This window comes from Asterias rubens, chromosome 12 (genome assembly GCF_902459465.1).
Source record: "Asterias rubens chromosome 12, eAstRub1.3, whole genome shotgun sequence".
NCBI classification, from domain to species: domain Eukaryota; kingdom Metazoa; phylum Echinodermata; class Asteroidea; order Forcipulatida; family Asteriidae; genus Asterias; species Asterias rubens.
In genome coordinates, this window is record NC_047073.1 from 5250582 (window position 1) to 5266592 (window position 16011).

At 37.5% G+C, this 16011-nt stretch overlaps 1 protein-coding gene across 3 annotated transcripts in view; it reads right to left on the minus strand.

The window, feature by feature from the left end:
- Positions 1 to 1362: 1362 nt before the first annotated feature.
- Positions 1363 to 16011, minus strand: part of LOC117298008 (ergothioneine biosynthesis protein 1-like) — a 49749-nt gene continuing 35100 nt past the window's right edge. The window contains exons 17-21 of one of the 3 annotated variants that reach the window (XM_033781223.1): positions 12727 to 12876; positions 10956 to 11034; positions 5149 to 5254; positions 3677 to 3811; positions 1363 to 2475 (exon numbers count right to left, since the gene is read on the minus strand). In XM_033781223.1, coding sequence (XP_033637114.1) covers positions 3721 to 3811; positions 5149 to 5254; positions 10956 to 11034; positions 12727 to 12876 — 426 coding nt within the window. In that variant the 3' untranslated portion in view covers positions 1363 to 2475; positions 3677 to 3720. Of the gene's footprint in view, positions 2476 to 3676; positions 3812 to 5148; positions 5256 to 7470; positions 8610 to 10954; positions 11035 to 12726; positions 12877 to 16011 lie in introns of those variants that run through there. The other 2 variants (XM_033781226.1, XM_033781225.1) reach the window with 2 other exon arrangements.

Consider the following 16011-nt stretch of genomic DNA (forward strand, 5'->3'; position numbering starts at 1 on the left):
TCTCATTACTGAAAAACGTTACATCTGTCAACAGGCTGCAGAAACTTCTAACATCTTAAATTGGTTAATTTTAATATTTCATTACACATCATCCAACAGCACAATTAACGCCACCAGTCATTGAATGGGAATCAAGGGGGAAAATATAATTTGAGGAGTTAAGGGGACGAGCTAATGGGTCGGGTTAAGAGTGTTCCGAAGAAGGCAGGATTCCAGTGGTAAAGCATTCAGTGGTTAATTCATAACCCATGACATCATCATACATCAAGGCTACGATGGCCTATAAAAGCCACTCTTTAACACTGAAAAACCTATCAGCATCTAAGGCCCAATTTCATAGAGCTGCTAAGCAAAACAATTTGCTTAGCGTGAAATTGTTTCCTTGATAAAAGCAAGATTACCAAACAAATTTCCATTTGTTGCATATTGCTTGTTGCTGGTATTCAGCTGTTGTTTGCTTATCCTGAAAGTCACGTGGAAATTTGGTTGGGAATCTGTTTTGGTCAAGTTTCATGCTGAGCAATTGTCTGTGCTTATCTCTTTGAAGTTGGCCCCTGGGGTGGGATTCGAACCGGCGTCCACAGAGGTAGACGGCTTGGAAAGAAACTACAGAGTAAACTCTTACATGAACCTCCCACCCGAGAAATATGACTGTGATTTTATTGACAGAGCTCAGGAAAGTATTGAGTAATATTATTATACAGTGCTATTACACATCGATGAAATTAGTCTACCCAAAATTAATAATAAACTCACAGCATGTTTTACTATATGTTTTCCATCACTCTATTCCACGTCAATTGTGTGCTATATAAGTAAATTATATCATAAGCAACTTTTTTGTAAATCATTATTCCTTTTACAATTATCATTTAGATTATCTTCGTTTAGAAAAATACATTTGCCTCTATATCTTTTCAATAGTGTTTTATTTTTAAGCTGCCCTCGGATGATTTACATTCTAGTGCAATAATGCTGTCAACATCAAAGCACAGAAAACAATTATAAGCTGCAGTGGCAACAAACAAACGACGTCAAAAGGGAAAGCATTTCTCTAAAACTGAGTAACCCTCTGTTAAAAAAAAAGAAAAGAAACCAGCAACCTTAGTGTACACATCTTTGATTTACGTCGATACAAAAATACAAACGCCATGTTGGATGTTTTAAAAATTATTGGTCCTTAAATATATATATATATATCGCAAATATATCATTAATTTGCTAAAACAATGCCCCCTCAACAATTCCAATATGGAACTAAAAGAGAACAAATTTACACAAGAATGTGTTTTGCTAACATTTTAAAGGGTTTGGGTATTTTTTTGTAGGACTGTTTTACTCATTTCTCAAAAAACTACAGCTCAGCGAGTAACATTTGAAGGGAAGCTTTCTACCACCATTATCTTCAAACCGACCGTGTAAGTTTAATAATATTTTATCAGTCAGTGGAAGATGTGTTTTGTGCTACAAAATGTACCCAAACCCTCTTAATTCGACCAAACGTCCTGGTCCCGCCTGGTTTGTGTACAATTTGGATAGAAATTTAATCCAAGCTTTTCTAGTTTGACATAAAAAGGTTAGCCTTGGGTGAAAGACTTTCAGAGTGACTCTGCTAGGGTTTTTTGCATAAAAAGGTTACATTTAAGTTTCAACTCCTATTTACTTATTTTTCCTTCTCCTTTTTTTTCCATTACATTTTAAAAATGCTTTTTATTGTATAATTTCTGTCCCTACAAAATACAACTAGAATTTATCGACATACGAAAGAGAAAGTTTTTACTTTCGACGTTATCCTTCGTTTTCTTTTCTGATGGAAGTGCCAATCTACATCTTACAGTATTAAATAAACCTTATCCTGAGACCACACCCCAAAGGAAAGCTATCTGTAAAAAATTCCTTTCAAAAGAACTATTTTCGTGTGTTTCACAATAAGCCGCTATAATTGGTAGTTATTGTCAACGACCAGTATCCACACTTTGTGTGACCCAACATTTACATGAAATAACAAACCTGTGAAAGTTTAAGGTCAATTTGGTGCTAGTTGTGGTCAAAGGAAAACTAATGGGGGAAAACCCTGATCAACATATCTAACGCAAGATTTCAAACTCAAAACTAGTTTCCACCATTTCTCAAAATCTACAGCGACTGAGTCAAGATTACTTCAAATTTGTCCATTGTTTAGACCTGCTTTTGAAACAAACCCCATGTAACTAGCTGAAATAGCAGCGGATAAGTAACAGATTTAATTTGATATATCCCATGTAAAAACTACTGGCATAAATTTAGCATTCTTAACTCCAAATGGTGCAGCAACCTTCACTCATATTTCATAGTTGATTTTTGCAAAACATGCAAACAAAATAGGACCAATCGCTTGCAAAAAGTTAACAGCATTTAATAGAATAAAAGTTTGACCTTGAGGAATGCGAGTACAAAATATGATTCGCCTTGTCCAATCCACTTCCGAAGAGAGATCTGTAAAAGACAGGGGGGATACAAATTTGAGTTTGGTTACATGTTGTCGTCACAATAAATTACTTGAGTTTAATGAAACATTAAAATTAAAGGTAAATGTTCTTAATTTACTCAGTTCTTCTTAAAATTAAAATTAACCCTTAAATCTATTAAAAAAAACAGGCCTTTTGGACTTGAAATCTCAAAATTCATTTTATAAGAGTGTATCCACAGGCAAGCATGGCAAGCAATGTATTTCAGTTTAAGAGACCCATAAATATACATGAGAGGCACCGCTCTACACATGTACCATGCATTTACAAGGTAGGGTGCAGTCTGCTTCCAACAAGCCATTAGGCGAGTTAGATTTGAATAATGTCTGGTACAATGACTTCCTTAGTCATATTGAATGGCTTACACTTTAATTCCTCAGACTATAGGGACAGTTACCATGTCAAATGGCTCGGGGTAAGCTTTTCATAGCAACCTCCAGATGAGCAAACCCTAGTACCATTGTGTAATACACATCCACTCATAATTGTTTGATTGTTCACTGTCTGTAACATATGTAAATTGCTATTACTCTAAAGCTTGCCCTAATTAAGTGACATACATGTAGCAACTATCTTGATAGTCTGAGGAATTCAAATTTAAGCGGTAACTTGTGATCAAGCGCGCCATTTTACCACTTTGACAATATATTAAACTCTATGGGTTCATCAAGCAAGAACAACATGACAAACCACATCTCAGAATGACAAGTTTTGGTTTCTTTTTGCCATTAAACAGCAAAAATGACCCGAGCTTGGGCACGGTGCTCAACACCACTTGACGACAGCACTCTTGATTTACGTTAATCAAATTTAAACAACACACCACAAATTCAAACATTCTTATTATCTGTGGACATTCCTCAAATTTTGTGCACTTAACAAACTTCTCTTTACGCTGTGAAAACCCTGTGAACGTGTTTAAGTTTCATTAATAGTCCCTACATTGTCAGAACTTTCAGGTCCACATTTCGCACATAGCGCTTAAACAGTTTCCATAGAGCTGCGAAAGAATATAGCACAGACAAAACTTGCTGACGAGTACGAAACCTGTTACCGGCCATATTATTAATACCACAATATTCGTCACTGGTTCCTAGAGGGACGGAAATGAGTGCTACACAAGAAGCCACTATTATTATATGTATTTATTTCTTTGTACATTTACTTACTTTATTCTTAATTCAACAGACTCCTCTCTGTTGGTTGAACATCTTTACTTCCTGTGCCAGATGGTTAAGGTTGCCACGTCCATGTTACCTGATGGCCGAGTGTAGGGTATCTCCCTGTCTTCAGTAAGCTCCAAGCTTTCAAAAGAATTATCAAAAAATGTAATGGTATTGAGTATTAAATGAACTTTTCTTACTCTATCAGTAATTACCGCCCACAGTGTTGCGTAGAATTGCAGTATAAGAAGTAAGTCAATAATTTGGTGACAAATAGATGAGCAACTATTGTCAACAGACCTCACATGTGTGTATTGACATCATCCATTCGGCTACCTTAAAGGTAAAACAATGACGAAACAATCAAATTGCACAGATTTGTACGCGCAGCGCACAGGTTTGGCCGATCACCAGCCTTTTTTACCTCTAGGTGAGGGCGCCCTACTGAAATGACATCATGTGCATAAGGTATATACAAGTAAAAACTTCAATCGGGAGAGATTAACTAACTAGTCAGAGATCAGGATCATCAAAACTGCATAGAACCAAACGGTCCCTAGAGGGCCTCATAAGACTTGATCGGTGCCTTTTTGAAACAAGTTGATACACCATTTGAAACCATTCAAGTATATGGTTTTGAATGGTATGATAACTGTGCACACAGGTGGTTCCCCAAATGGTTTTGAATGGTGGTGTAGCTGGTACAGAGTCCTTTAAAGCCATTATACACTTTTGGAACAGAAAAAAAAAAAAAAAAGTTCACAGATATACAAATAACTTACAGGGTTTACAGAAGGTAATGGTAAAAGACTTCTCTTGAAATATTATTCCATGAAATGCTTTACTTTTTGAGAAAACATTAAAACAATTATCAATTCTCGACAATCGAGAATTACGGATTATAGTAAATACATGTCATGACGCGGCGAAACGTGCGGAAACAAGGGTGGGTTCTCCCGTTATTTTCACAGATTTGTTATTTTATATAGAAGTTGTGATAAACAAAGTGTGGGCCTTAGACATAACTGTTTACCGAAAGTGTCCAATGGCTTTAAGGATTGTTTTAAGTGGTGTATCAAGGATCCCACTATGTCATGACTATGAGTGATACCAGGCGGTGTGGGGGTGACCAATCTGTCCCTGGCTATAAGTTACCATACACTATGTCATAGACACTACAGGATTTGTTTAACAGCTTGCTGACCATCTGAAACCATTCGGCTATGGTAATGCACACAGGTACAGTGTATGCACAGCTCAAAACCATCTGAATGGTTTTAAGTGGTAGTACAGCTTATCATCAACCCTGCTCAAATGGTACTGCTATGTGTGTACAAAAACAATGGTTTTGAATGGCGTATCAGTAGGAGGGTTAAGTCCCCTACTCATGGCCCCATTCGGCATGCTAACATTTCAAAATAGTCACAAAAATCTATAGGCCCTCTAGAGGGAAATACCCTGAACATGTCTGAGCTCACCACCTTCCGATGATCGGTTGGAAATCCTTCACTCCATAGCCCTTCTTTGAGAGGATGACGACGACTCCGTTTGGAATAATGACTTCACAAAGTCTCAGCAACCAGGCTAGAGATCAGAAAACACGGCCATACAGCCAGAAAAGTGGTCTTTAGTAATCTGAACAATGACAATACACCCGGCAAACAAGAAACAAGTCAACATGACATTTCACTCTCGCCACATCGTCATTCCGCTGTCCAAATACCCTGTATGTTAAGATATTAATAGAACACCTCTCAAGAACACTGGTGCTGAATATCAGGGACACATACATACAGCCTGGAGGAATGACAAGAAGAAAAAAAATGAATCTACACTTTGGTAATTCCCATAAAACTAGAAAAGTGAGAACGCTGAGCTTAATATTGTAGACTCTATCTCCTGTGCACGCCCTCTTTGTCAGCTGTGGACCAAAACCATGCGACACGTATGTATGGCGTTATAGACCTTTCCATTGCTGATAAACAAACCAAGCTGGTTGGCTTGGATGGCCGAAAGTTTGTAAAACACTCCAATCGAGTAAAAAGATGTTTCAACCAAATTCAATATTTTCTGCAAAACTTTTGATTCAATCAAATACGTCCCACCATTATGGAAAGTAGGACGGACTGAAACAGTGACTTCAGCTCTCTACATGGTAATAAACAACAAAAGAAAAAAATGTTTTAGATGCGAGCACATGCAATGTTTAACCAAAGCATAATCACCCTATCAACATGCTATATCACAAAAAAGTTATTGTCCATTAAAGCAAACACATATGTATCAAGGCCGAACAAAATGGACAAGGGTAACTACTAAAAATGCAGAACAAGAAAATAAAATAAAGTAAAAGGCAATTAAGAAAAGAATTCTTTGTTTAACATATACATGTACGATTAAACCCTCATAATCGTATTATAGAGGGGGAAAACTCAATCAGCGATACAGTTCTTTGATTCGATGTCTGCACTGGTTCTTTTCATTTTTCTTGTTCAGAAAATTCATGCGTCTTTTTGGTGTCTTGTGGAACGGTCCAATGCAATGAATGGTAGTGTTATTTGTAACCATGACAACATACCAAATGTTAATGACTATGGATGAGCATATAAGAGCATTCAATGTGAGAGAGGGGGCGGGGCATGCACATTTTCATTGCAATGGTCAAAGTTGTATACATGTACTGTCAAACGTTTTTTTTTGTTATTACATGCAAGTTGGTGTTCATGGATATTTTTAAGTTAGAACAAATTTTGGTTTCTAGAGTCTCTGCCCCCAATACCCAACTGAATATTCATGAGATGAAAGTGACAAATCTGTCTGTAAGCTTCTGATTGCACAAAGCTTCTACTCATAGGAAAAACCCAAACCCAACCCAAGACAGTTTAAGCAAGTCTACAAGCCACACGCTGCAGCTGAGAGGTCCCATTTCACAAAGGATCGCTAAAGCATAGCCCAACAATTAAGAAGTAATGGCCTCTTTTCAAGATGGCAAAAAATAAATGGTTAAAAACAGACAGAAAGTCAATCATAAGAAATTTTGAATAGGTGGGTTTTAAGCACAGTTTTGAAAATGTCCAGAGACGTTGTAGCTCGAATATGTAAAGGAAGAGAGTTCCAGAGTGTGGGTGCGGATACAGAAAAAGCACGAACGCCGTTGGAAGTGTTTGTTTTAGGGACAGTTAAATAAAGTTGGTTTGTAGAGCGAAGATTGCAAGTAGGTGTATATGGTGAGAGAATTTCTTTGAGATATGGAGGAGCCCTTCCATTCATACCTAGACAGATAGTTAAAGTTTCAAAACCAAACAAGAGATCTGCAATTTGAAAATAAGTAGTTAATACGGGAAAAGGCCGTTTCTTTTGTAAAATTCCTTGAGAATTTTGTGACCCAACGGATGCTAAGCATGCTATTTAAAAACAACCACGATTTAACATGATGTGGACCACATATTATCTGCATAACAAACAAAAGCAAAAACTGTTTTATTTAAAGACAGTGGACACTATTGGTAATTGTCAAAGACCAGTCTTCTCACTTGGTGTATCTCAACATATGCATAAAATAACAAAACCTGTGAAAATTTGAGCCCATTTGGTCGTCGGAGTTGCGAGATAACTATGAACGAACAAAAACAGCCTTGTCACATGAAGTTGTGTGCTTTCAGATGCTTGATTTTCGAGACCTTAAATTCTAAACTTGAGGTCTCGAAATCAAATTCGTGGAAAATTACTTTTCTCAAAAAGTACGTCACTTCAGAGGTAGCCGTTTCTCACAATGTTTTATACTATCAACCTCTCCCCATTACTCGTTACCAAGTAAGGTTTTATGCTAATAATTATTTTGAGTAATTACCAATAGTGTTCACTGCCTTTAAAGGAGGGAGAGAAAGTAACTTACCTTAAATTTGTGAATCTCAATTATATTATTTAGTTCATATTTATACTATCAGGGAATGCCAATGCTAGTTTTTGAAAAAATATATATTCATTTTGGATTTTTAGTTTTGGATTTTTTTATTTTAATTGTTTTTTTTGTGATTTTTAAAGTGCAGCCTAAAGATGGCAAAGCTAAGTAAAGACACATACATGTTTGTGTTTAGCTATTTTCTAGCTACTTTCAAATGCAATGGCATCCACTGATATATTAAAAAAAAAAAAAAACTACCCCAAAACCACAGTGAGCAGCAGTAGTGGATTTTGTTTTAGCCAAGAGACAATCCAAAGACCATAATACTTTCTACTTGGACCTTTAACCCACCCTCCCCCTGTGCCACTGTGGTTGTAACTTTTCAAGATTTCTAGCCACAAGTTAATTTTTAACACTTCAAGTGGACAATTTCACGTTGAAACAACATAGTTTCAAATCATCGAGAGTGGCTAGAAATTTGGAAGAAGTTCAGACAAAAAAATAAGGTTTAGAATAATGTTTAGTTTTTGTTTAGACTTGCAGGGATGTCAGCTGGTCGCACCAATGTATCTCAATACCAGCAAGGGTTTAAACTCTCATCTTTGGGTGCCTGGATGGGTTCTTGGGGTAACACAATTTCGCGCAGAATGGACCATGCCTCTTTTAAAACTTACAGCACACAAGCAAAGCATCTTGGCTTTTAAAACTTGCTGATGGCTATCACAGAGCAAGTTGAGTGGGGAGTAAAGACTTGCAGGTTTTACGTGTGCTACTTTTACCATGTTGAACTTTGGTTTCAACAAATTTAATAATTGCGTTTATGCTCTGTTAGTATGGTTTATAATGGCCACTGCAGTATGCAAAAAGAGGTTAAACAAGTCCAGCGGGATCTGATTGTTTTTCTTCATTTCTCGAACCCCCTCCAGGCAACCAAGTTGGGAGCTGCATCGTTTAGTCCATGTTTAAGAGTCCTATTTATATTTAGAATCTAAGGTTTAGACTTGCAGAGATGAACAAGTGAATAAGGTCTTACCCCTGTGTGACAAGAAGTAGAGGGAAAAACACCACACTGTTAGTAAAAATTAGATGTCAAGTCCACGGTAGGATTTCAGACTGCACACAACTATCATCAAACAATTGATGTGGACAAAACCATAGAGTTATACATAAGTACTAGAGGGCGCACTGGCCTATATACGCACACCGGTAGCGCGCAGGCGGCAATTTTCTATGTTGAACAAACAGGCATTGCTTAGCGTGTGTTTGTGCGGCCATTTTGTAAGTTGACAAAACAGCATCGCGTCAGCGTTCAATAAACACAAACTCCAACGTGTACTTCGTATTCAACGCACGTACATAATGGCGCGCGTGTCTCGTTGCGGTCCCGACGCTTTATGTGCAAGAAGCATCACCAGTGCGCCCTCTAGTTCTTATATATAACTCTATGGGACAAAACCCACATCACCGGGTAAACATTCTGATTGTTGGAAAGTTTGCCTCCCAAAAACGCCTTCATACATGTCATAATTACAGAGCAACTGTTTTTCAAATATTATGAGATTGCCAGCAGAAACAGTCTGGCCTCCTTTCAAACATCAATGAACTGCCATTAATGAATGCAGGGAATCTGACTTGATAGTCGAGTGCATAAATGATAATGATGGTACAGCATTTAACATAAAGCACTGCAACCTATAAACATGAAAAAAGCAACACTTTATTTAACAAAAACATCTTTTTCCTAAAACGACAATTCATTGTTCACTCGTCAACGATGGTATTAAACGTGACTTTCAAAATGCTGTTTGTTTAGAGTTGTGGGGGCAAGCGCTTCGAACAATCAGAATCTAAAAATGAAGTGCTAAGTCATCATGTACAACAGAAGGACTTGATCCCTTGGGAGAAAAAGAAAAACTCAAAAGTGTTAAATGTGTCCTCCTAGTCCTTCAGATGTCGTAATTTCTACTTTTATACGTGTAGATATGTAAAATTGTAATTCTCCACTCAGTGTAAAAACAAATAAAAAACATGCAAAGGTAGAATAACTGAAATATATGTTTTTTTTAATATTCAGGCAGCACCTTCTACCGGACATAATTCTGAAATCTGTAAACATTTGTTTTTCAACTTGTTGACATCATAAAGACAATGATCTTTTATAATATTGGATTACTACTCGAAAAATGGGTAATTTTAGGGCATTTTCATTTCAAACTTTCAAAGGCATACTTTGCATGGATGTGAATATAAAATGCCCTATTGCGACCTATTTTTATCTGTGCATCTCGTTTGTCAAGTTTGTGTGGCTATTTTGCCACGAAAGAGCTGCCCTGATTATTGCCCTGGTGCCCCTTGTTCAAGGAAAAAAAGTGTAAAATTTCCTTGTATAGCGTGCCCTTTTTAAAGAAAACTGCCCTGCCCAGTTTGCCAGTACAAGATTGGCCTAAAAGGGGGATGGTTATGGAATTTCAGAGTAAGCCCCAAGTGTGGATTTCACACAGAGTTAAGACTAATCTCATCTCTAGTTAGGACGAGTTACTCGTCCAAACTTAGGACTAGCTTTAAGTTATTAATATCTCCCAAGACTAGTCACAGGTTAAAACTTACTTAGTCCCAAGTTCTTTGCGACATCTACCACTTAAATTAACAACATGAATGTACACACAATGTTAACACTCACAGAAAGAGAGAGACGACCTGATATGAGTTAGAGATAAACGCATAACCTCTCATGCCGGCTGCCATTTCGGAAATAATTTGCACAAAAAAAAGACCCAGGGAGAAAAAAAACAGAACGCAAAGGCAATAACAATATTCTTGTGCACTTGTGTGAGGAATGCCAAAAGTGCATTTTCTATCAAGTTTTATTACCTATGCTCTCAACCTGCTTTTCTGCATGGGTTTGAGACACTCGGGGGCACCAGACTAAAATATAAATTCTGATATGACGTTATGTCTGATAAGCCATTTGGGACTTAGATTTGAATAATGTCTGGTGCAATAACTTAAGACGATATTCATTACTAGTGAACATGGTGACGGGTATCCTGCTTTCTTTTGCTCAGCAAATGATTTCTTAATCTAGTTAGGCCTAAATTGTGCATTTTTTTGCAATTGTGCATTTTCAAATCTGAGGATTCATCGAAAACAGCAGTCGCCATGAGAGACCCGAGGTGTAAATTAATATAAACCCAGTGACTTGAAAATGATTTTCGGACTTGGAAAATGTGAGACGACAAAACAAATATTAATAATGGATTGATGATCAAAATTTAAGGTTACTATGTGCAGTATTCCTGTGGTTGCCTTAAAAACAATTTTTTTTATCAACCGAACAAATAAAAATTGAAGGCGCTGTTAGACATGTTAGAAGCTACTCACCTTTCATGTTCATGACCCGGTCGATGCCTTGCATCACCACCAGGTCAAAGTCTAGAATTTCATTCGGAACCCAGGTCAGCTGGAAAATGGAAAATGAAATCAACAGGGATTGGGACTCGGGCATGCAACTGTACTTCACCAAAACAGAGGAAACTACTCAATTCCATTTTGTACAGTGTTTTTCAAGTGTGAATGGCACAAATGAGAATATAACAAGAGGAATTCAGCTGATGCGAGGAAAAGTTGCAAGCATGTTGGGTAAACCTTGGCGAATTTGTTTGTCCCATACGTAGGATTTGTGACTTTGCAAGGAGAGTTATAATCTTGTGATTTTTGCATGGACCTTGAAAAAGATCCGTTTTCTCTGGCGCCATAAATGGGAACAGTGCGTACTTATGGTTTGTAGCACCAATTTGGTTTAAAGGCAGTGTACACTATTGGTAATTACTCAAAATAACCATTAGCATAAAACCTTACTTGGTAACCAGTAATGGGGAGAGGTTGATAGTACAAAACATTGTGAGAAACGGCTCCCTCTGAAGTGACGTAGTTTTCCACGAGTTTGATTTCGAGACCCCAGAATTAGATTTTGAGGTCTCGAAATCAAGCATCTGAAAGCACATAACTCCGTGTGACAAGGGTGTGTTTTCTTTCATAGTTACAAATGTATCTCGCAACTTCGACGACCAATTGAGCTCAAATTTTCACAGGTTTGTTTTTGTATGCATATGTTGGGATACACCAAGTGAGAAGCCTGGTCTTTGACAATTACCAATAGTGTCAGTGTCTTTAAAGGGAAGGTATACCTTTAATTTTTTAGAACGGTTTGATTGTTTTAATCCTTTATGAACGAGCATCACTGAGTGAGCGTAACATAAGAAACTACTTTTATTATTTTTGTTATTTAAAACAAATTAATAATAATAATAACAACCGTATTTATAACGGATACAAAGCGCCAGGTATTATTACTGCAAGGAGTGGGGCAAATTTTTTCGGATATAAGACCTCATCCTTAAGCACCATGTGATGGTTTACAAGGTGCTGTGGCGCAATATGCTGCCAATCCAGCCAGGAACACTGGGGTGAACCCCTTCTCTTTTCAATAAGTGCACTGGGTTCTTTTACATGCGTTTACACAACACATGGGACCAACGGCTTTACGTCCCATCCGAAGGACGAAGAAATGGTTATGTGTCTTGCTTAAGGACACAAGTGTCACGGCTGGGGAATCAGAAACACCTAGAGTTTGAATTCGGTGCTCTTAACCGCTCGGCCACGACACTGGTATCAATATTGTTCTTAATTTATCCAATAATATTATAAACCACAAGGGAAACTGACTGGGTAAATTTTACAAGATTTGGGGTCGAACAAAGACAAATTGAATGAGTGGGCATCAAACCAACATGCCGGCACCCTACTGAGCTATCTAGCCTATGTTGGCAGTCTCCCTATTTTGTTAATATTGTTCAGAGTGCCAGTCAAAACCATTCAACTGTTAACTGCCGTGTAGCCAGGGATCACACCCAATTTATGATACAACCTGGGAAACGGCAGCCAGGGGACCACCTAAAGGGCATGCAACTTTTATTTTGGATATCAAACCTCATAAACCACAAGGGAAACAGACTGGGTAACTTTTAAGTTTGTTTTAAATTTGTTAAAACACTGTAATTTAAAGCTCATTGAAACGGTTAGTGTGAAATGCCATAAATAAGAATTTGCTATTAATATTCAATTCAATTTATTACTGTTATTAGAAACTGACCTGCTTAAGCGTTACGCGGGATGGGTTTGTCCCCTCTGGTAATTCAACAGCTATGACCTTGCCATCAGGCAGCATTGTTTTGTAGCTGCCATCCTGTTGGATCTTCTGGGCTGCTTTGACGAAAGACTCGCAGTAATCTATCCCCACAACCTGGTAAGGAAATATTGTAATCAGAAAAATAATAGTAACAATAATAATAACTATATAATCAGTGTTTGTAAAACAAACAATAGGTGTTGGCTTGGCTTCCTCGAGAACAAGCCCGGTGGAAAAAAATTATTGCTGCTTGCTTTTGTTCATAAAAAAAAAAAAAAATTGTAAAAATTGTAAAAAAAAAAAAATCAAAGATGAATCATCATGAGGTTACTACAAAATTTAAGCAGTTAATGTCCTTTACTAACATTACCCCAAGTTTCAACTCAGTCGGTCTTTTGGTTTAGCATACACACAGCTTTAAAGAGTGCACCTTAAAAGCACCACCACGTGACAACTCACCAAGCTAAGACTCCACAGATATGTTGCTACCAGGGAGGACACTATGTATACCAAATTTGAAACAATTATCATAAACTTTGCCAGAGACATCGAGTAAAAGTATATTTAGCTGTTCCGATCCAGTCGGAACAGCTATTGTTTTCGTCGAGATTTTTATTATTTTTATTATTATTATTATTATTATTATTCTTTGTTTCTCCCTAAATCCCATAGTGTTTGTACACGTTTTTGCGGCAGCCTAATCTCCTAAACCATAATACGAAAGAGTGAGTTTATTATACCAAATTGAAGCTTAGAACATAAGCTTAATTCTTATCGTAAAAAATGTAACAAATTTTAATTAATAAGCCTTAATTAAGCTTGTGAATATTTAATTAGCAAACCTAGTTAACACCATATCTCAAAAATTAGACCGCCGATCCTGAAACTTTTTTCAGCTATACACTAGTCAGGTCCTGTTAATGTGATTTCCGACATAAAATTCTGGACGACGTCACCATGACGTCATGTAATGCACGTTTTGTGTCTGTGCACAAACACAATGGCTCTTCAAATCTATACTTTAAACTGGTCAAAAACACAATAACTTCTAAATAATTTATTTGTTAGTTTCCTAAATATCATATTATGTGTAGAAAAATACACTGATTCTAATAAGATTTGTTTCAGTCCATAAAAGCAATAAATGTTCGTCTATTAATTAATTAATCAATTAGAATCTTGGCATCATGGGTACAACGTAGTACTTCATAAATTGGGTGCAGTCACTTTCTATGCAATGTTTAAACATCTCTACGGCTCTTGCAACACACTGCGGATCTGTATGGGTTGAGGACTCTTGGGGAGAGTCTGAGAAGACGATGTCGTGATATTTGCATTTTTAATTTGTTTTTGAAAAATGGCAACTAGTAACTAATTAACCACATGACCCTCATTTGCATATTCAATCAGAAAATCTTTGCAGCACCATATCTCAAGAAGTATACAGCCGATTTTAAGACTGTTTGTTGCTAAAGACTCTTTGGGGATTGGAGATTAATTTTGAAAGATCGTGACCTCAAGTTGACCCCTACTTCCGGGTCGGCCGGAAGTGGGACCATATCTCAAGAACTATACAACAGATTATAAAACTTTTTTCAGTTATAAACTCCTTAGGCATAAAAATATATTTTTGACAAACCGTGACCTCAAGTTGACCTCTACTTCCGGGTCAACCGGAAGTTGGACCATATCTCAAGAAATATACAACCGATTTTCAAACTTTTTTCAGTTATAGACTCCTTGGACATTCAAGATTAGTTTGAAACACATTTGACCCCATGTTGACCTTTACTTCCGGGTCGACCGGAAGTGGGCCCATATCTCAAGAAGTACAAAACCAATGTTGAAACTTCAGTTATAGACTCTAAGGCAATAAATATTAACTTTGGAAAACTGTGACCCTATGTTGACCTCTACTTCTGGGTCAACCGGAAGTGGGACTATATATCAAGATCTTCACAACCGATTGCTTTAACTTTTTCAGTTATAGACTCCATGGCATTGCAGATTAGTCTTTGGTAGCTGTGGGCCCATTTTGACCTTTACTTGCGGGTCAACCGGGAAGTGTGACCTAATACCAAGAGCTACACAACTTTTTTGAAACCCTTTTTTCAGTTATATATTCCTTGGGCAATGAAGCACATAATCCAAGCAAAACAACAAGGAACAGCTTCGTGTTTGTTCACAAACACTTAATGTCTAGTTTGAGATGTTTTTAATATGCTGCTAGAGGGTACTTTTAAATTTGGTTATGTCTTCATTCTTATTTTTTTTTTAGCCAGACCCTTGCCAGACTACAACACTATTGAAAACAACTTAAAGGCAGTGGACACTATTGGTAATTACTCAAAATAATGATTAGCATAAAACCTTTCTTGGTGACGAGTAATAGGGAGAGGTTGATGGTATAAAACATTGTGAGAAACGGCTCCCTCTGAAGTGCCATAGTTTTCGAGAAAGAAGTAATTTTCCACGAATTTGATTTCGAGACCTCAGATTTAGAACTTGAGGTCTCGAAATCAACCATCTAAACGCACACAACTGCGTGTGACAAGGGTGTTTTTTTCTTTCATTATTATCTCGCAAGTTTGATGACCGATTGAGCTCAAATTTTCACAGGTTTGTTATTTTATGCAGATATATGTTGAGATACACCAACCATGGAGGAAGGAAGAGAAGGAGCTCGAACGACCCGCAAAACTGCAGAGTAACAAAAGAATACCCTGACAATGCCCCTGTCTGACCAGTGGAAAAAGATAGGAGACCTCCAGCTGGACGGCCGATTAACGAGCAGGATTAGATCTCTTTGTACAGAACGTGCGGTACCGCCGCTCTGCACCGTTGCCTTCGTGTAAAGTTGAATCATTGGAGACAAGAATTGTGAATATACACGTTTTCATTTACCGTTTGTGGTGTTTCGCTGAAACATCATGGCATATTTTTACTTTTTTTTGTGACTTTCCGGTCAATAGCGGTGGATCAAAATTTGGGTATAGGCACACGAGGGTGGTTGGTATTCAATTGTGTTAATCGTTAAGGTGTACAGTAGCGTCCAAAAATGTTATCGCGTCTCAAAAAAGTAGTTTTTCCTCTGTTATATCCATACGACATACGACGCCATAGTTTGGCGAAGAACCAAGTGCGCACGTGCAAATTCACAAATCCAGGTCGCCCATTGTTTGTGTAAGGTATGTCGGTGATAACGAGGTGTCGTTAAACGATGCGGTACCACAGGTTTGACTTTTGAAG